The sequence below is a fragment of the Lutjanus erythropterus genome, chromosome 21, assembly GCF_056507025.1.
Source record: "Lutjanus erythropterus isolate fLutEry1 chromosome 21, fLutEry1.hap2, whole genome shotgun sequence".
Taxonomy (NCBI): domain Eukaryota; kingdom Metazoa; phylum Chordata; class Actinopteri; order Lutjaniformes; family Lutjanidae; genus Lutjanus; species Lutjanus erythropterus.
This window is the reverse complement of record NC_139337.1, coordinates 30,108,988-30,131,510: the sequence shown is the minus strand read 5'-3', so window position 1 is coordinate 30,131,510 and position 22,523 is coordinate 30,108,988. Positions and strand designations below refer to the sequence as shown.

Sequence of the window (22,523 nt, the reverse complement as noted above, 5' to 3'; positions counted from 1 at the left end):
GTATCTTTGCAGTGGCTATGATGCTGTTTTACAGCTGCTAAAGAGTAGAAGAGCATCACGTGACGTTGTCATTTGTGGAGGTTTTCTTCTAAACCTGAGATTCTAAAACTGTGGTATGTTTAGCACGAGTGGTATGCGAACTCCCTCTAGTGGTGCATGGAGGAATGTCAAATATTTTTAAAAATGGAATAAATTAATTTAAAAACATATTATACTTTCAAAATTCAACAAAATTTCAAATGAAAGTACATATGAACCTAGATCACTGAAATGTAATTTAAAATAAGTTTCGTCTTTCCTGTATTTTTATTTCAATATCAGCCTGGTAAGTAGTAATGATCATGCAGGCTGCTCATACATATGTCAGCCATGATTAGTTGTAGTTATAAGCTAAACCGTGTTTGCACAATAGCTGGTGGAGGTAAAATGAAGAGACTGAAAATGAAAATGCTTCAAAAACACTGCAGTAGTGCCTCCAAATGTGAACTATTTATCCTCCTGTAGCCACATTAAAAATGAAGTAAATGACACTGATAAAAGGTGAAAAATAATAATGATTAAACCTGGCATTTAAAAGTAACACAAAAATTACTTTCCCTGGTAACTAATTACTTTTATATGGAACTTTTATAAGTAAATGTAACTAATTACTAAATTTCAGTAACTTGTCCAGCACTGGAAAACTGAGGGGAGTCACCTGTCAGGATGTGTGTGTGAGTGTGTGCGTGTATGGAGTGTATTAGGTTTCTGTCATAGTCTGTGGGTTGTGGTTCACCTTCAGTATCAAACAGGGGTCAGAAGGTGACATCAGAGGTGTGCAGTGTTACAGTGAAACACACAGGACGACTCACAGCCTCTGGAGTCAATCTGTTCACATGTGAACGGATATTTGGCAAAACCACCATTTCTTCCATGTTTTGGTCTCTTATGCACACGTGGAGTTTTAGGAGACCAAGACAGAATTTTAAAATCGCTGACTAACGTGCTGATGTCAGAGTTATGAGAAACAGTGATGTCATCACCTCAGTTCACACATGGTTCCTTTGTGTTATGAACATCTTAAACTACAATGGCAGCCTGCTGGTTTATTTACGTTTGGTTTGCACTGCCAGGCCATGTGCCAGAAAGGTGTTAAATCAATAAAGGTGAAGAAATAAGTGTCACTTTACTTTGAATAAATAAATAATTAGTAATAGTAATATATCTGTATGAATAACAGCTCAATGAGGAGTTATTTCAAGGAAAATATAAGAATCTTTTGTGTCTTCAAAAGCATCTCAGTCTCAAAACACTAAACCAAGAGACAAAGTGCTCTTTGAAATGGGGATTTTTAACCATACATGTTTAATTATTAATAAAATCGATGGGATGAGGTAAAAAAAATTAATGAGGGTATAAATACTCTGTGGATGAAACTTTGTATGGTTGTGTAGAGACAGTTTTACTTGTTGTTTTTAGACAATGTCCACCCTGAGAGGGTAAAACAGGAACAGATTGTCCCTCTGTCTACATAGGAGAGAGAGGTACAGTGTGTGTGTGTGTGTGTGTGTGTGTGTGTGTGTGTGTGTGTGTGTGTGTGTGTGTGTGTGTGAGAGAGAGAGAGAGAGAGAGAGAGAGAGTATATGTGAAAATGAGAGTGGGAGGAAGAAAGAGGTGAAGTGGGAGGAAGAGGAGTGAAGGACAGTTCAGTGGGGTGGTCAAACTGTGCCGCTGAATATGCTGCTGGCATTGGTGATTCACACACACACACACACACACACGCACATACACACACACACACACACACACACACACACACACACACACACACACACATACAATGAATCAGCCAGCTCTGAGGAAAACAAGTGGACACTCTGTCCTGTGTTGTCAAGAGCTCCTCAGTGATTCTGATATGCTCAGAGATTACAGGTGTCATCATCAGCTACAAAAAACAACAACAACAATAATAATAATAATGATAATAATAAAATAATAGAGCTGTATCATGCTGCTGTTAGTTTGTCTGTGTTACTCTGTAACCTCTGTGGAGCCAAACTAACCGTTTAAGACATCCAAGTTGCACAAACAAACTTGATTTCTTTTTATTTTCATGTCATGCACAAAAAGTGCCCAACCCTCATGGGTTTATAAGACACCAAATACAGTTGCAGTGTTCAAATATTTTCCTTTCAGTACAAAATTACCGTCCATTTTATAGCTCAGACTTAAACAGAATACTCTGCCTTCTCTCACAAGCTTGACAAATAAAATCTGCTACAAAGTAAAACTCAAGTTTCTCACAGTCATCCAGCCAAAAGAAATCAGCATAAATAGAGGACATTTTAGTAAAGAAGTACAAACTAATCACAGTCGAGTAGGAATCCGGTAAGTGTCAGTTTGATGAAGATATTCTCAAAGGTGTTGTACTTGATGGCCAATTTTAAAGCTGTAATTTATGTTGTTGTTGTGGGTCTTTTATGCAAGTGTTTCTGTTTGACAAATGTCATCTTGAAGTTCTCTTTTGGGATCTTGTAATGACTCGTGCTGGTCTGGCTGTCTTTGTGTCTGTGATTCACCTTCTCCTTTGTTAAATATCCTCTTTCATGTTGCGTTTCTGTTTCGCCCACCAACTGTAGATCACAGTCACAAACGCAGCTCTGCAACTGAGCCACTGAGTTGAGCACCAGTGAACATTATGAGTCAGCTTCAACAGAAGTCACACGATTATCTCTGTATTATTTTTCTTTTTAACCTAGAAAATTTAGAAAATGGTAAAAAAAACCAAAAAACATATATATATATAAACCAAGCAAAGCAGCAACTCATCCTACCTGAGAAACATTATAATTGCATGTGGAACCTATTAAACAATAATCAAAAGTTCTGATGTATTGTGGTGCATTCTGTTTGCGCTGGAAAGTCAGAATTTTGAGTACCCAGTTGTAAATTTCAAGAATATGTTGGTGTTCAAGTTTAAATGTCATGCATCACTAAGTATGACTTCATTATAAAGACTCCAGTGTCCCTGTTGGTTGGAAGTTCTGTTTAAAATTTGATGTAAAAAAGGAAAACAGAAGAAACGTGAGTTAGTTCATTTTAATCTGCGTGACCTGAACTTTTAGCTAGTGTGAACTTGCACAACACTGCTACTGATGGACCTTTTTTAGTTGCTTATTTCGTCATTTATGATACTTTTGAAAAAAATGTTTAGAAATAGTATTTCACCATTAGTCAGATCCCTTCAGGCTGAATTTCAGGTCCAAATGCTGCAACCCAAAAAAATCTAATACGTCTGACAGGCGACAGTAAGAATGTTTCCATTGCAAGAATATTTCCAGGGATCCAGGAACCATCTCAGCTCAGGAACTTCGCTTACTTATGATATAACTGGAGGAAACAGGAAGTAAACGATCAAGGTGGAACGTGGGAGTGTTTCCCACCTACTGTATGTCTCCAATCCACCAACCTCATACTGTGGTCACTCAGGTTTGATTTTGCTGTGTTCCTGCAGACAAAAGCTTTACATCTAAACTCACTGACGCTGTTCTTAGAGAGAACAGAGAACTAAATATACTGTAGATCTTGAGGTCATTAATGAGAGACCAAAAGGTCAAGTGTGATAAAGAGAGGTATATTCATTTGTCGACCTCTCAATGGCTCATTGTTCCTGCTAATGTTATCGTCTTGGCGGGTCATTAACTTGTTAAGGTTATTCTCAGGAAAGGAAAAGGCTCTGACATTTTTCAGGCTGCAGCCATTATTGTTAAAGAGGGCTGAACATTTGTTTTAAAAAAAAGACTTGTTATGAATGTTATGAATGGCTGCTAAGTGCAACAATTTCTTTGTTTCAAACTTGAGAGGAGACATTTCCTTTTGTCTTTTTCTTGTGTTTGATTCGTTTCATGTCAAAAGGCTCAAATCTTAAGGCACATTAAAGATGGAAGTCATGAAGAGGTTGCAGAATTGGTTGGAAAATGTTGGGCTGTTGTTGTTGCTAAAGAATAAATTTGCCTCAGAAACTTGAACTTGACCTCCGAAGGTAGAAAGTTTAAGAACTATTGTTGGGTTTTATGTGAGACTTGATTATGCACCTCACACTGATGAAGTTCTTTCACCTTCTGACTTTAAAGTCCTTGTTGTCCTTATCTGTCCATCCACCATTACATCCAAATTTTACTTTTTTCTCAATTTCTTTTTTTCTCCACCAAAGTCATCTCATTAATGAGTGAAGCCAACCGTTTCTCATGGATGTTAATTTCTGTTTCGCTACAGGAAATCATTGCATCATGACTAATTGCAGTTTACATGTCGTCCACTGTCCTCTGGATCTACTCAGTTGTTCAATATTTGTCCCAGGGCTGCACAATTATTTGCAATATTATTGAAATTGCAATATGGCTAAATGCTGTAACCTAATCGCAGAACCAGAACTAAATCACAATTATTTGAAAAAGGAAAATGTGCAATGAGACAGCATCATAATGAAGTACTGTAGTGCAGCCTGCAAATCTTGTTCTTCAGATGAAATAAAACATGTTTGTTTGGTACAGACCTAAACAAACGTCACGCAATCATGATTTTCTTTCAGTAAAAACAAAACACAAAATTCAAGTTAACATTGTGACCTCCTCTTCCTCTTTCTTTCCGTCTGTCATGTTGTTTTTGTGTTGATGAAAGTCTAATATTTTAAACCAGACTGGACTAGTTTACATATGTAGTTTGTCTTTTCAGACATTATCCCAAGACGTCGTTCACCATCGTGGCCGACACGCCAGAGAACCTGAGACTGAGACAGCAGAGCGAGCTACAGAGCCAGGTAAACTGTTATGTTCATTATTGATTAACCTGCCGATCATTCTGTCAGAAAATTGCGAAAGATGCACAAGATGAATCTTCAAATGTCTTGTTTTATCCACAACATAAAGACACTCAGTTTAGTGCCATTAAGGGGTAAAGAAACCAGACTGACTGGTGCTCTTTTAATGATGTCATTTCGCTCTGTCCTCCTCTCTTTTGACAAAGATTGGAGAATGAGCTGCACCAGCTTATTATCTCAAAACATTCAACTCCTAATATTTTGGTTAAAAGTAGAGGTTGGACACATTTTATTTGCATTTTCTTGTGGCAGTTCTGTTAAAATTTATGATGCCTTTGGATGGAAACTTGGCTGCTGAGATCCAGCCGTCGGGTAAAGAAGTTGATAATTTTTGTCAGTAGAGATGGAGAAATGAAGAAGGACTCCACTGCTGACTGCTATAGTTTCTACTTGACTGAGAGTCTTGGTGACGAAGGATATCTGGGTATTGAAGCTGACAGATCCATGTATGTGTCTGACTGACTTCTAGTTTAAAGGAGCTTTGTGGCTCATATCTCCGCCCCTCTGGCACCACATGGAAATGAAAACAAACACTCAGGTGTGTGAGTAGAAGCTTCTGTGAAAGTTTCTGCTTCCTGAAGGCGAGATGAGTCACTGTGACACACGAACTGATGCAGAGAACATGTATGAGAGAATGAACCAGCTATACGTCTGCCCCGTTTGTCCTCATCCTCTCTGTTTGTGTGTGTTTGTGATCCCTGCAGACTGCAGCACAAAAGGACAGATGTCCACTCAGCAGTCAGCAGAAGGGGACGTGCTGTTTGTCATGGGACGTTTGTGTGTGTGTATGTGTGTGTTTCTGTGCTGCTCTGCCCTCATAAAAATCCATTTATTACCAGTTTGTCATTTACAGACCAGAGATTTACACATTCATTTATTCTGTCCCCGTGTCCCTCTGCCTCTTATTCTCCATCACGCTTCTCTCTTTTCTTTTCAACCTCGTCCTCGTCTCCCACCTGTTCAAGTTCTTCAGATTTTAATATTGAATCTTTTACATGCTGCACCTGATATATCTCAAAGGACTAAACAGGTAAAGATGGTGTCTTGAATTACATTATGTTTGAAGGTTATTATGGAACTTTTGCTCAATGATGCCAAAAATAAACTGCCTCCACCAGATTTAACAACAGTGGTGGATGACCTTATTGAAGCAGCCGCCGGTTTCACACACAGATACTGATCCATCAGACTCAGTTAGCTGTCACATGAGAATGTGTTAATGGTTACAGTCAGTTTTTCATAACTGTAGACTAGAAACAGGTCACAGAACCTTTTGACAGTGTGTCTTGTCCAATCTCGTTTGTTCAGCTACCTGCTGTAATGGATGAGGCTGATATCAGTGTGACTCCTCTCAAATGCTCTTTCCAAAAATCCCCCAAAATTTTCAATCAGTTTTATCTCCTCCATTTGTGGTGCAGAACGTAATTGAAATAAGGCAGAGAGAGTTTCTGATGCTTTTGATGTGACAGTTTCACCAGCACTTTTTTTTTTGTATTTCCGTGCAGTTTGTGACTCTCTGCTCTCCTCCTCGTTATTTCTCCTCATCTCCCGTTTCCTCGTCTTTGACTTTTCTAATCCATGTCTGATGTCCCCGGAGGTGATGTTGAAATCACTTTATATTAGTGCAGAGGCTTTCAGCTCCTTCTCCAGAGACTGATCATAATAGACAGTGACACTGTGCAGTGTGAGTGTACACACACACACACAGTGGGAAAACCCCCATATGTTCAGCACTGACCTACTTGTGTTATGGTACAGAGGAGTGGATGTGACCTGGTGATGTGTGTCTCACCACCAGAGCAGCTGCTGACGTCAAGTCAAAACTCAAGAGCAAGATAATACTGATCACCGAGCCTTTATTCTATGATTCACCTTTCAAATTACACTTAAAGGTCCAGTTTGTTTACCTTCAGTTTGCGTCCACACCAAAAGTGGTGCAGCCAATCAGTGTCCTCTGAGGGACTACTGGCAGCTGCAGGCGTGGTTTTAGGTGTGACAGCAGCGAGAGGCGTTTCAAGCAAACAGTGATAGCATCAGTTATATCAGAACTGGAGAGTTTTTCTACATTGAAAGAAGAGCAAAGAACGACACTGACGGCTTGTTTTTGCTGTTCTCCCAGCCGGCTTTGGCAAGAGTTTGATCTGATTGGTTGAAATTAGCCCGTGTAAGACGTGATAGACAGATGGTTCGTCCAATCACCTGCCAAATGTTTTTTTTTTTTTCTTTTTTTTTAAAGCGCCTGCCATTTTCCAAACACTTTGTGAGGACAACTTCCCAGATGGATCTGTGTAACAAACCATCTGGCCTGTCAGGTTACCAGTTTGTAAGATTTACAGGGATTTATTTACAGAATAGGGCAGAAATGGAATATATTATTCATAAGTGTGTTTTCATGATAATTATCTGAAAATAAGAATTATGTTTTCTTTACCTTGGAACAGTGGTTCCCAAACTTCTTCTGGCATTTCCTCCTCCCCTTCAGAATCCGAAAAAAGTCCACAGTTATTATCATTCATTAACAATAATAAGATAATATGGGAAACAACAGACAAAATGATAAAGGTCAGTATGATAGTATCAGCAAACTGTCATTTGTTTTTTCCCCCTACATAAATCATAATAATTCATCTTTGTTTCTCTCTCTATTTCTCCCCTGATCATACATGCGCCCTCCTGCAGTGGCTGTTACGCAAAATAACCATCTGATCCATGAAACCTGCGCACTGGTCAAGTTTGTTCTTACCACCGTGTGTATGTTCGTGAATCAGAATCATCCTGAACTTCCAGATTCAAGCCCACTGTTGGTAATCTGCATACTACCACGCCCACATTTCTCTATATGAGGAAATACGTTTGCATAGATGAGTAACAGGGAGACAGCGGTGACGTTGTCGTAACGTCACATTCAGACGCTGCGCGTGCTTTGGACACACAGTCGGGCTGCCCGTGTCCGAGGACGAAGCCAGAAAAGGCGCACTGCGACTCATAAAAATAATTCCTTGGGGTGCAATAACTGAAGCTGTGCCCTGAGAAATGGACTGTGTCTCAGGTGAAAAAGAAATGGTTTTAGAGATTCATTGCAGTTACTGGAAAAGTCCACAAATGGGATAATAAGTGAGGGTGAAAACGATGTCATCCAGCAAGGACTTTCACCCAAAAATAATGATTATAATAATAATCATCACCACATTCATCATAAAACACAAAAAACAAGGGCAATAAAACAAGATAAATCAGCAATAAAAACACTTACAAGACTTCTGTTAAAGCCTTTGTAATGAATGCAGTTTTGATACAGTCTGTATTTATTTCAAAGCTGTATATCAACATTTTGTAAAGCAGCTGGGCTGCCATCATTTGTGCAGACATGTGGTCTGAGGTATGTCTAAATTTGTTTGCAGAGTACAAACAAATTCAGGTGAGAAAATATTGATAAATCACAGATTTGTGCGTAAAACCTTCGTACACAAGGTTTAAGCACAAGGCCAAATGACTTTTTTAGAATAAGGGCAAAAACCAGAATATTTTGTGCATGTGAACCTGAGATCTTCTCTCCATCAGATTCTGCCTCCTTCAGGTCCTGTCAGCGAAAACTAAGCGAGACGTCATTTTTTCATGCTTGAATTTTTGTTATTTCCACCCTCTGTAGTTGTAAGTGTGTATGTGGCATGTGTGTGTATGTATGTGTGTGTGTGTGTGTGTGTGTGTGTGTGTGTGTGTGTGTGTGTGTGTGTGTGTGTGTGTGAGTGTGAGTGAGATTTAGCTCGTTAGCTTGTCATATTAACTCAGCAGGGAGCCCACAACTGATGAATGGGGATTTAATCTGCTTTGTATTGAGAACGGGGACAATCACCGTGAGAGCAGAATACCAGAACACACACACACACACACACACACCCTGTCTGAACTGTCTGAGTCATATTTCTGCAGTTTACAGCCTTATGTAACTCTGTTCTGAGGGCTAATGGGCTGTTACTGACGACTGATAGACACCAGCAGGATGACTTTATGGCTAAATGAGCCGCAGTGTTTCCTCTGAAGGTCGAACTGAAGTGCAGGCTGGAGCAGAGTAAGAAGTGACCGCCTGCTGCTCTGTTGTTGTTGCCGTCCGTGGGCTGTAAATCTGTAGATCCACTCTGCCTATTGCATCGCACTGTGTTTTGATTCTTTGCAGATGGTGGTGAAGACTAGAGCTGCTTGGATCATCCAGTGAAGAATATATTACAGAGTTCCTTCCTTTGATTCATTATAATTTAGGTGTCATTTGAAATGTTTCAATTCCAAATGGTGCTAATACTTCACCTGAGATCTACTGAGAAAGTATTTGTTTCCAACGCCTTTCTTCCCATCTTATGAAAAGACAAAAATCAACAATGTGCATCTCTGCTTTTAGCTCACTGGCTCCCACAAAAGAAAACTTTAAAAACACCTCACAGATGTATTGCTCTTAAAACAGCTGCTCAGTGTAGTATTTATCAAGCAAACAATGAATACTGAATAATCAGTGCATAATCCACTGTTGTTTACATACCAGTATCTCCAAAATGGCTGCACATCTGGCTAACAAACTGTGGTGCCGGTATGAATGCTGTATTTAGGGCAGGAGGACAGTATATATGGGACTGAGTCAAAATAAACTACAGTAGCCATGTTTCCATTAACATATTTTCATGTCCATTTTGAAGTATTAGATTAAAAAAAGGTTGGTGAAAAAGGTAAAAGTCAAAAAGACATCCTTGATTTTACAAAATAAGTGTATACACATGCTTGAGGTGATTTTTGCTTTCTTCTAAAAAAGACTTAATGCTCTTAATGGGAGATGGAAACACTTTTTCTGATAAGCTCTGATGTAGTAAACATTTAACTCAAATGACCAATCAGGTGGCTGCATGGCTAACCAAGCTAACAGCAGTTGGCAGTTAGCTACTTTAGCAACAAGTAAAGCCATCAGGATGGTTAAAGCATGGCCTCCACAGTCCCAGTCTGGCTGTCGTCACTGAGAGGCCGAGGAGCCCGGTTCAGTTTCACCAAATTAACTCTGAATTTGGTGGAAATTTTATTATTAATTTCTTGAATACCCAGCTCTGCTCATGACAAATGAATAACCATTAATTGCTCAGGTCAATTCTACCATACACACACTTGGGACTTTGATTAAACTTGTTCACATCCAAAATGCCTCTGTGAGTCACTGGTAAAGATCATGCTTTAAATTCTAAAACTTTCTTTCCTTTTCATTTTCTGCATATCACTGTTCAACATGTATGAGGAGCAATTACAGAGTATTTAAGTTCTTTTCTTCACACCATGTGAAGCTGAAGTAGCTGGGGTCTGTCTGAATGCTGAGTGGTGTAATTATTTCTGCTGTGTGGGCACATTCAGAGGTAAAACCCACCCTCAGATCCTCGTCTATATCGTCGCTGTCATGTGGATTCTAGGTTTCGTTACCTTCAGTGATCCTGTAACCGAGTTATCCAGTTCATTTGTTCATGAATCAGGTTCTAACTGCAGCCTGTAACCTCTTTTTGTGTTGTAGCTGCAGTGCTTCCTGGTCTTTTTCCTCCATCTGTGGGTGTAGGAACTGCTCTCTTTATCTTCTCTTTATGTTAAATTTTAAACCAAAATGTCAGCTCTGGAAAGAAACTCCTTCTTTTATTTAGTGGCACTGAAACCAAAACTTATTTATGTTTTTTTGATGAACGTGGGATGAGTTAAACTTGCCATGAGACTTTCAGTGTTTTAGTTAATATTACAACACATCAATACTGAATATTTATATCACTCAAACTGTGCATCACTAATAGATGATATTTGAGGGTGAATGTTCCTTTAATTCTGAAATATTTCCTTTCCTCTTTCTCTCCAGGTGAAGTATAAGAAGGACTTTGAAGAGAGTAAAGGTCGAGGGTTCAGCATCGTGTCCGACACTCCAGAGATGCAAAGACTCAGAAAGACTCAGGAGCAGATCAGTATTGTATGTGCACACACACACACACACACACACACACACACACACACACACACACACACACACACACACACACACACACACACACACAGATACACATGATGTAGCTGTTTTTTTTATATGTGTATGTATTGTATTGTATATGTGAGTGTGTGTGTAAAGTGAAGTGAGGAGTGCACTTTGGTCAGTGAGCACAATTGCACACACACACACACACACACACACACACACACACACACACACACACACACACACACACACACACACACACACACACACACACACACACAAAACGTCTACATCATCAGCCCTCCAGTGTCGACGACATCAGTTTTTTGAAGAGGAGCCTCTTCTGAAAGTGTAAGTGACCATGATTTTTTTAATTCATTGATTTCAGGTCAAGCTGTCAGTTATTTAAAGGAATAGTTTGGATGATTTGAACTGGGTTCATCTGAGGCAGATTCCAGTTGGTTTGTCTCCACTTTTGAGACGTTTGGAGACGTTTTTCTCTTTGAGGACGCAGAAATAGGCACCAGAACTGAAACAAAGCATCAAACTGCTGTGAAGAGGATCAGCAGCAAAATGTATTTTAGCCACAAAAAAATCTAAAAAAATGACATCAGTTTGAGTGTACAATATATATATATAGAATATTTTTGAGTTTGAGTTTGGTGTTTTAAAAATATAGTTGGATTCAACAAAGACACACAATACAAACAAACCAACCGATTGAGGCCAGCAATTCCTGTTATCTGCAAAGTAAAATGACTGATTTCACCTATGGAGTTTGGTTGGAATAGACAGAGCAATACTTGGCTTATATGATGGTTTCCTGTCAGAAAAGGCTGTCAGACACCAAAGGAAAGCAGTGAAAATATTTTAAATATAGCATACCCTTAAAGTGTTGTTTCTTTTTAGGTGGATTTTTTATAAATGGCAACTGTAGAAAGATAATTCATCTCCTGAGTGAGCGTGAAAGTGGAATCAAAGCAGTTAATACAATAAAACAGGGTTGGATGTCAAGTCAGTTTTATTCAGGCTTAATAATTCTTTATGGTTTATGGTGGTGATACAGCTGTAAAACACAGAAGTTACCAGCGTGTCTTTAATATTTGGATGTTTCTGTGTGTGTGTGTGTGTGTGTGTGTGTGTGTGTGTGTGTGTGTGTGTGTGTGTGTGTGAGTATACAGACGCTCTACCCATGTGTGTCCTGATGACCAGTGACCTTCAGCAGATGATGCCAAGGTAGTATTTGATTTTCTCTGATTTTTATTGTACTGTAGGTTTAATCTGTCTGCCTTTCGTAAAAAACATTAACACATTAAAATATTAAATTTTAAAAACTACACAAATACACAAAATTCTCAGACTTCGGCTTCCTAAATGAATATTTTCAGATTTTTTAACTCCTCTCTGACAGCAAACCGCACATCTTCCAGTCATCTTGGACTTTGATCAACATTTTTCACCATTTTCTGGTATTTCAGGGACCAAACTATTCGATTAATTGAGAAAATAATCAACTGCTTAATCAATGATGGAAATAATCTAGTTGCAGCCCTAAAAACACGACATTTGGCTGAACACTTTCACCGTTTTTTTATACTGAGGTAATCCAGAAGTAATCAACTGACATTACTTTGATTTTGTGATACTTGGATGACGTTACTGACTACATTTTTTCACAGGTAATTAGTAACTGTATCTGAATACATTTTTAAAGTGACCCTCCCAACCCTTCATTTAAAGAACATTACACTCAAAAGAAAATCACAAAGAACACAGAACTCTGAGAACTATAGCAAACCTAAGTGGAAAATTACATCTGATTTACCACCCGGTTGCCATTATGTACATGAAACAGGGCTTAAATTGCATTTATAATTGTCTTAAAAAGCTTTAAATTGAACTTGTTCAGACCTGCAGTAACCCTGAGCCTGCCTTTTGTTATTTCCTGTCTATCTTCTGCTCCCCTCTCCTCCTCTGTTTACCTGACCGAGTGATCGCATTATTCCGCTGTGTTAATACACCACAGATTCTCTCTCCTCATTTGCTCCACTTTAATTAATACACACACACACACACTTTCAAATGGTGCGACATTCAACAGCCCACACAATTTTTACTGTATCATTTTATTGTGCACTCAGCTCTTTTCAAGGTTGACCTGGTGATGAGAAAGGAGGAGGAGAGGAGAGGAGAGGAGAGGAGAGGAGAGGAGAGGAGAGGAGAGGAGAGGCGGGAGGAAGAGGAGCATAGCAGGAGGAAGGCGTGAGGGAGGTCGAAGAGGGAGAGAGATTTGTGTTTGCTAACAGCTGAATTCAATATGAGCTGCCTGTTTGTCTCTCAGTAGAATAAGACAAATCAAATAGAAACAAAATTGTTCCTGATCTCTCAGTGTGTAATATGTATTTGCCTGCAGTGAAGCGCAGTATTTCAGGACGAGACTGACTCTATAAGTGTGAAGAGAAGTGTGTTTCCTTCTGAGCTGTGGCTGGCAGTTCACATCAGGACGAGATCACAGGGATTTCTCCCAGGAAAAGCTTTGTGTTTCAGAATTCATTAACAAGATCTGAGGCAGGGAGAGAAAGAGAGCTTCTGGTCAATGAGGCAGCCTTTAGTTTTTGTTTTTGTTTTTTTCTTCTGCTTTTTTTTCCCACCACCTATGAAAACTGCCTCCCAATTTAGCTTGAAGAAGAGACAGATTTTACCAAAGCCGTTATTCCCCAGAGAGCCTTGTTTACTGTGATTCTGGGTGAGACGGTGATGACTGCAGGCTCCATGGGCAGCCAGGACTCTGCTGGCAGGACTCAGCTGTTATTCAGGCCAGTTAACCCATGATGTGTTTAAAGACCTGATTAATTACAGTAGTTGTCATCCAAGCAAGTCAGGATTGGTCTCTGGTTTTTAGGTTTTATCAGTGTATTTTTCATCACTAAAGAGTTTCTTCCATTGGCCGAGGTGGAAGAGAGAAAAATGTCTGTACAATATTGTCATTGGCAGTTAAGAATAGCCCGTTCTAACCAGCCTGGTCTCACCAAATGGCGTATAAATAACCAGTCCCTCCAGGATTTTGGGAGCTCTTTCTGGGATTGTTGCAGCCTAAAATTGCCAGATTTCACGGCTGTTTTTTTAAAAAGAAAAAATTGTGATTCATGTCGCAGGTTTTTAGGCAAGAGAAATTTCCAAAAGAAAAGATGTGATTTATTTTGTGTTTTTAGTGTAATTAATAAAAAATCAAACTCAGTCTGAACAGCAAGCTTAAAATGATCACATATAAAAGTGAATGATAACAGTGACAAGCCTTCATTGAGACACATACAGGATGTATGATGTTTGCGTGAGGGACTGTTACTATTGTGGGATGCTACAATGATTGATCAAACTTGTGGAAAAACTTGTGCAGAATTCACAGGGATTGATTGAATTTGTGTTAATTGTTGAGATCACAACATTGCAACTTCCTGTAGGGACTAAATAACACGCCAATGCCTTAAGTCATTTTTAGATTATCATACAACATCTTGCATAACATCTTTCTCTGTTTTTTGTTTGTTTTTTTGTGTCACTTAGTCTGTACAGACTTATGCACAGACAGCTTGTCATTTTACATGTGTGTCCAAAACCCGTTTGCTGATGCAGTATAAAGAGCGTGAAAGGCTGCATATGGAGGAGGTCGGTGTGGATGGATAGGTCAAACAAACACTGAACTGTCATCTAGGAGGTTGCTGTTTGTGTCCCGTCAACGACAAGTCAGCTGTCTTATTTCAACTTTAGTAAGTTACTTAACCAACCCAGTCTCCTAGAAATGGATTTGAATTTGAAACAATACATAGATAATGATAGAAAATGTGCTGGATTCATATGGTTGTGGTTGTGGTGGATGGTGGCCGTACAAAGTGCAGGCTTTAACACAGAGTCTGGGGTTTGCATCCAGTCTCCTCCTCCTTTTGCTATAATAGTTAGTACTGATTGTTAATGAAGTAAATTTGTGACTCCATTATGCAGACGATGCAGTGTTCCTGGTGATCAATGAGTCTGTTATTGTTGAGTTGAGCTGTGATTTTGTTAGTGTGCAGCGTAGCAGCAGATGCTCATTTGGCTGAGAGACAGTCATATCTGCTCTGCTCGGTCTTTATCAGGTCGATGTCCTGTTTACCTCAGCTGCCATCTGACGCTCTGACCACGCTGCCAGACTACCTGCTGCCTTTCACTCTCATACTGGCAAATTATTTATCTTTACACTGACTAAATATCTGTGTGAAGCGATTAATCACACAGAAGAGATAAAGAAAAACTTGCTTGCTTTTCTGTTCCTCATCTTTACCCTTAATTCTTTTTAGTCTTTTAGATCTTTTAGATTCCCTTTGTCTTTCAGTCTCCACCTCTCAGTGTGTTGCCTTGACATCTCAGGAACGTGGCCAGGTGACTCGACATGAATTTCACCTTTGTAACTACACGGTAACACTGTCCTCTCATTGTCAGTGGGTCAGAAGACACAGACAGGCAAGGCACTCAGACCTTATTCATGTTTAAAGAGTATCTAAATTATTACTACATACTACATCACTATATTCTAGACTTTTATAATAGGATTATATAATAGGATAAATTGAAATGTGTCTCCAAGGGGGTCAGCAGTAAAGAAGAGAAATGTTATCAGCCATTAAGATTGTCATTAAACAACATAATACTCATGTTCGCAGCAAATTTGAGAAATTATCTGAAAACAGAAATGTAGGGATATGATTTAAAAGTGTAGGAAATGCATGTTCAGCAGGGATGCCCACATCCTCAGCGGATATGTCTTTCATGTAGTTTTGAGACTAGAGTGAAGATACTCGTATCATATGGAACTAAATGACCTAAAGCATTCCCACTTGCTTGCTGGGAAGGGGGATTAAAAAATGCTCCAAAGTGAGGCTAAATTTTGGCGAGGGAAAAACTGCCATGACCATTTTCAGAGGGGTCTCTTGACATCTCACCTCAAGATGTCTGAATGAAAATTACTTCTGCAGGTACCCAAGAGTGCCCCCTTTAGAGATTAGAGACTAATCCCATGCCATTTTTGACATGCATGCAGTATAAATATTTTATTTTCACTTCAGTCATGAGTCAAGTTATTGGTCAGCTAGAACAAAATACTAAAAATTCATTTAGGTTTTCAATATGGCTGCACCTCACTCAACCAAGAAAACATCCTGCCCTACCTTTTGGACACACTACCTCAAGTACAAGAGATTTTTAAATCATAATGTTCAATAATGGTCAATGACTGTCAGCCGTCTGCATCATCGATCAGCCCAACCCTAGTTTTCAGTGTTTGTGTGTGTATAAGTACTACATTCCTTCCAGCTTACGATATTTTCTGAACTCACCTTCAACCCCACAACCTACACACACTTGAACAAACACACAGAGACAACAGTGACACATTCATACAACATTTATCCTGAGACACACACACAGAAACACACACTGTACCCAACACTGGCACTGTGACTGAGATGAAGGGCACAGCGGTGATAAGGTCTTGAGTAGAAGGCTAAATGTGGAAGTTAAAAATGATAAGAAGTACCCAATGAACCGACACCCAGAGGACCGTCAGCCATCACGGGAGACAGTTAGGTTTAGACGAGGCTGTTCTGTCGCTTACAGGTTTAATAATTTGAGTTAAAGGCAAAACAAGAAGCTGGAAGGTTGATGAAGAAGTTGAGACGTTCAGAAGCAGGAAGACTGCCAAAGACACCGAAGAAGAAGAACCTGAAGGGGAAGCTACTGAGAAAACAAGTGATCAGCACATCAGAGAAGGCAAAAAAGTAGCTGCGATACTCAGAAGCAGTGAGTCAGAAATTGCACAGGGTGACTGCAACATTTGGAAAGCTAAAAGGCTGACCCAAACACTGAGGAAGCCAAAAGGGAAATTTATTAGGAGACGGCCATAAATCGGACAAGGTGAGTGTAACATTGAGGAGGCTGACTGTGAGAACAGGATGCTGGGAGAGCTAACAAAGTGCACAGGCCTTAGAAGAAGGTTCAGGAAAGGCTGGTAAAAGCTGGAAAGTGTGAATTGAAGACACAGAGATCCAGAGGAGTTCACTGATCATGTTAATCGAGAAAGAAGGCCAAGACATTAAAGGGTTTAACACGGTGACTTTGATGACGTTGAATAGGTGACCTTGACATGAGGCGAAAAGTGTCTTGACCACCATAATACTGAGGATTCTGGTAGGAGAGTTGACCTTGAGTTTTTGTAATGAGTGGTATTTTCCAGTTATCATTTTTCATTTCTGGCTCTTATTCTGTTTCCTCTCTAGAACTTTGGCTCCAAGCATTGGTTTCAGGACCTCTCTTCTTAAGCTAGTTTGGCCTGGTTGAGAGCTGGGAACATGCCTTAAAGAGGCTATGTTATGTTTTGGGGGGTTTCCTTGTACTTGAATGTATTTTATAGCTTTTGTGCATGCAAGATTTCTGCAAAACCTCAAATACCAAATTCCAAACCGTCCATTTTGAGATTTATTTAATTAACTGTGGCTACTAAACATATGACCTCTATATATCTATGAGATTTTAGCTCACTAGAACATAGAAACACACACATCAACTCTCTCTTTAGGCAGTTGGCTTGATCTTTAACGCCATGGAGACAGCACCATCAGACTCTGTGACTTTCAGGTCACGTTCAGGCTGCTCATTCATCAATCTCTGAAGCTATTGGCTATCGTCTTACAACGATTTAGCCTCTGGGGGCAACGGACGATGTTTAAGGGCTTTCAGTGTTGTCAGTGGCTATCCAGAAAATTCATGTAAGAGCACAATCTTGCTAAAATACTTTTTGTATTACCACCTGATCCTCGAAACGATAATGACCGCCTCCATGATAACTCAAGCTTCTCTGAATGGTTGTGGTTTGTCTGTTTTGCTCCAACCAGCGACTCTCTACATCGTCATCATGGACAGGAAAATGATAATTGGTCAGAGCCACAGTGATGTCGCTCACTGGTTTGTGGAATACCATTTTGAACCTTGTGTGGCTGGTGGGTAACATGTTGGGACTTGGGAAGTGCTTGGTTTTGGCTTGTGCACTCAGCAGACAAATTGCATCCTGCCTGCTCGCAATCTTTTCCGTATCACAACTACACAGTCGAAAGCAACAGAATCTTGATCCATATTTGATCAGCACTGTCCAGTCTAACAGGTTTGAAAATAACAATTGAAACCACAAACTTGTGAAACTGAAGCTAAATATGAATTGTCCTTTGTCCTCAGAAGCGACTGAGATGGAGGAAGAGGAGGCTCCAGCTGCTCCGCTGTTTGTTGAAGGGATGCAAGAAGTTACGACAGTCGAGGGAGAGAAAGAAGAGTCCTTCCAGGAGATGGTGGTGACAACAGTGACGACTCGAACTACTGTTGTTGATACAGCTACGGAAAGGACGGTCGCAGAGGAGAAGGAGGAGGTTGAAACCGACGCGCTAACAGAGGAGGAGGCGGAGACGGAGGAAGACGAAGCAGAGACAGAAGAAGGAGAAGAGAACGGAGAGGAAAAGGAGGGTCGAGCAAAGAAGTTGATAGGACCTTGGGAATCTGAGGTGAGAACTTTTCCTTCTTGCAACTTTTAAAACTCAACATAAACAACCCAAAATATTCAGCTCAATAAAGCCTAAAAATAATCAGATAACAGGAAACTTTGGAAACTCAACAAAGCCATGAAGTAAGATGACCAAATCAGCAAGTACGCAGATCTACCTGCCGATCTTGATTAAATACGTTCAGTATGGAATACAGTCCTCCAACTTGTGTTCATGTAAGGAAGCAGGTAATTAATTTGTTATCTTCTAGATTAGGCTAGGGTTCCTGCTTGTATGATATTTTTTTGGAAACTTTAGTTTTAACAATTCACAGATCTCTGTCTCAGCTTATTTCAGAACCTGAGACTTTATTATTCACTTGAAAGTAAAAAAAAATACCTAAATATTATTTTATATCAATAGCTGCTCAAATTTGCAGTTGGACCTCTGACTCTTTTAATTTGTTTTTTCTTTCTATCAAATAATTTCCCCGTTCAAAATCTCAATAACACAAAATGTTCCCAAACTACGGCTAAGTCCTGTGTACCACTAAACGTCTTTGAGGATTTTGTTTTTCTTTGATGAAGTCTGCTGAGAGACAGATTTATTTCTTCTGCAGAGGAGCCCAGCTCTCAGCTCTGACTGGGAGCCTTTGTATTGACCTTGGCGTGGGGCATCGCCTGGCACTGCAGGTTTTTGTACAGGCTTAGAGAGGATTAGTGAAACTACAAATGAAAATGTGCCATTATTAGCCTTTGATAGTGGGATTTTTAGGGCTCAATCGGGCCTGTTAAGAGTGGCGAGGGATTAACGGTGCATGAATTAGAAAACTTTCCTTTGGTTGACTCACAGGTTTCTCTCTCTCAGTTATATTAGCCGGGTCACATGGATAATTCACTTTGTCAATATTGCCCTTTAATTACCAATATTAGTCTGAGTTAGTCTCAATAGACAGATGTAGTATCCTATGTAGTTCATTTTCACAGAGCAGAGAAAATCTAAAGTGAGATAGATATAGAAACATAGAATGAGCAGACATGTCAATAGAAGTGATCTCGTTATAAACTCACTTCTGGTCCTAAAGTCTGTACGTACATTTCTGTGTTTTCAGGATTCCTCTGATGTAAAGCCTCCTGTACCAGACCCAGCATTCAACAGGAGGTGCAGCTTGCTCGCCAGTGACGTAAGTTCATTCACAACTGAATGATGGATATTTTCATTTATACAGTTGAAGTTATATGGACAGTGAACATTAAGAAACATCGCTGTAAATGTGTCAGTTTAGCCATCTTGGCATAAATTACATAAATTACATTTAATCAGTATGAACTAAAATAATCCATCACTAATGTAATATTTCCCCCCAAAAAATAGTTGTATTTCAGTATAATAATCATTGCATTTTATTATTATTTGTTAAAATACTTGATTCTGATTGGTGAATTACAGGTCTGAGGTCTGTTATTTCTGAAGAACGGATCTTTATATGGACGCAATTCTGATAATAGACCCAGGAGGAAGAATAGAATCTTTTTTCAAATCCATAAAATTATTTTAAAATTAATATTTTATGGTCCTGCATCACCATGTCAGGGTTTATTTCATTTTATTCGCTGTACATTATCCTACACTCATGGCAAAAAATGTCATCTAGTGAACAGCAATTATTACTTGACTCTACAGGTCACTAAAAGCACAGTGTATTATAAGTAGCTCTATCATGCATGTTGATGCATTATAGCTATGAACATCATAAAAACTGCTAGTGTTATTTTCTAAATATATTTTACTGGGTTATTTATCCAAATTAATATATAATATGGCTATGTACTGTTTTTAAATTTACTTCTGTTAATACCTTTTTATATTTTGCAGTGGGTCAAAATAATCCAACAGTGATGTAAAAAACACTTGGTCAAAGGTTATCGCAGTAAGATATCAGCGTTACACTGACCCAGACTGACCCAGACTGACCCAGACCGACCAAACTGACCCAAACTGACCCAAACTGACCCAGACTGACCCAAACTGACCCAGACTGACCCAGACTGACCCAGACTGACCCAGACTGACCCAGACCGACCCAGACCGACCCAGACTGACCCAGACTGTCCCAAACTGACCCAAACTGGTTCTATTTTTAATCCAGTGATATTTTACTGTGTAATATCTGCTGCAGTTTCAGCTCATGAATAAAAATGTTTCTGGATGTGAACTCTTCCACACGTGTAAGACAGTGAGGAATCATCCTCTTCCTCCGCCTCTTCTGATACGAACTGAACGCGGGGTTGCCATTGGTAACCATCCCTCCGAAGATCCAATGACTGGCCTTTATTCAACCCAGAAGGAATGTATGCTCAAAGGAAAAAAAAAAACGCCTTTTGACTTGTGCAACAGCAGTTTGAAGCGTATATCTGGCAGTAAAACGGTGAATGAGGGTGAATGCTGTTGTAGGATGTGGGAGGGTGAGATATTGATTCCCTGGTGTGAGTCAAACTTGGCAGCTCGGCGGTTTGCACCAGCAGAATGACTCATCAGCTACAGTGGAAGCAAGTCAACCCACTTTATAAAATCATCTTCACTTCTTCCTCCAGCTGCTGTCGCTCTGCTGCTGCCTGCCTGCGTGTCTCTCTGCCTGCCTTCAAACATCTTTATCAATCATCACATGCAGAAAGAGAGTTCAGTGCATCACTTTTACAAGTTTAACAGCCAAAGGTCTCAAGACTTTGGTTACTGTCTGCTGGAGAGGCAGAAGGTGGGATGAAAAACTCTCTTCGTCTTTTTTTTATTTTTGTTTCCCTTATCCAAAAATTCAGAGTTCGGCTCTGCACTAACCACAGTCATAAAGCCAGTTTAGACATGTTGCTGTTACCATGGAGACATGAACTGCTTCAAAGTTGTGCTCCTGGCAGCCTGGATGGAGGAGAGGAGGTTTAGTACGCAACAGAACATGGAGAAGAAATAAACACTGTATTATCTGCAAAATTTAGAACAACAGAGCACCTTACTGAGTTTCCAAAACTGTTTTTATGTTCATTTTTAATATATCATGAAACTGTTAATGCTGTTTGGTACCATTAAGCACCTTTTGTTTTGTTGCCGACTCCTGTTTCCTCTCACAGATTGGTTGTCATCTGTGGATTAATTCTCTTTTTCTCCTGGGTCTTTCGACAAAATCTGCCCGTCTGTTGTTTGACCCAGCGTCCAATCAGGCTCGGCCAAACACCAAACTGTGGGGCATATTTAAAATAAAGTTCAGGCCATCTGCACTGTGGTTCTTATCAGTCCTGTAAAGAGCTGTGCTATATGAAAAATACATGTTGTCCAAGCAAAGAAAGTGTAACAGAAGTGACGTGATCCTGGAACAGACTTATCAGACTTCAGTTCATACGCTCATTACACTCTCTATACTATTCTCTGTACAGATATGAAGATCCATATTCTGCACTCTCATCACTGTCACTGTTGTCATTAAGTGTCATTTTGTCAATAATGTCTCTTTAAATGCAGAGTTTATCTTCTATGAGATGTCTTTGTCATGAAAACCTCAAGGAAAGGGCTACATTTTTTACCTGTCATAAAGATGTCATGAAGGTTTATTGCAGTTTCAAATGATTTTGTAATGGTGCTATGAATGATTTCCTAGTCTTCAAGTGAAGTGGTACCATTTGAACTTGTCATAAAGATGTAATTAAATATTATGAGGCCAGTTTGACGACGGAGTGCAGCGCCAAGAGGATTAATATCAAAATTAACCAGGAAACACTGACTGAACAACATGAAACAAAGAAAAAGCTGTAGTTGTTAAAAAGTTCTTTATTTATGCTGCCAACCAGAAACGATGGCTCCTCTCTGAGCTCGAAGTCTAAAACTCTGCGAAACAACTAGCACAGCCGTCCTCCGGGGGACGGAGCAGAAGTGCAGCTTGTATTTAATGTGAAGCGACAGAACACACACACTCTCATGTCTCCTCCTCCCTGCAGGTGAAGTATAAGGAGGACTTTGAGAAGATGAGGGGACAGAGTCTGTTTGTTCCTGGAGCCGAACTCATCCACGCCAAGAACATCAGCGCTGTGATATCTGAGGTCTGTACGCTCACACAGACACAGCTGTCCTTCTGTACTTGTGA

The 22,523-nt window shown here is 39.7% G+C and overlaps 2 protein-coding genes across 4 annotated transcripts in view; both read left to right on the top strand.

The window, feature by feature from the left end:
- The window catches only part of LOC146307826 (LIM zinc-binding domain-containing Nebulette-like), a 35,551-nt gene extending 24,623 nt beyond the window's left edge, over positions 1-10,928 (top strand). The window contains exons 3-4 of the mRNA XM_084710409.1: positions 4,714-4,798; positions 10,725-10,928. Coding sequence (XP_084566535.1) covers positions 4,714-4,798; positions 10,725-10,928 — 289 coding nt within the window. The remainder of the gene's footprint in view (positions 1-4,713; positions 4,799-10,724) is intronic.
- Positions 10,929-11,561: 633 nt separating this feature from the next.
- Positions 11,562-22,523, top strand: part of LOC146307825 (uncharacterized) — a 59,352-nt gene continuing 48,390 nt past the window's right edge. For all 3 annotated transcript variants that reach the window (XR_014768937.1, XM_084710442.1, XM_084710441.1), the window contains exons 1-4: positions 11,562-12,071; positions 18,096-18,415; positions 19,506-19,577; positions 22,378-22,479. Coding sequence is in view for 2 of the 3 variants with exons in the window: in XM_084710442.1 (XP_084566568.1) it covers positions 18,107-18,415; positions 19,506-19,577; positions 22,378-22,479 (483 nt within the window). In the remaining variant the exon portion in view is untranslated. The remainder of the gene's footprint in view (positions 12,072-18,095; positions 18,416-19,505; positions 19,578-22,377; positions 22,480-22,523) is intronic.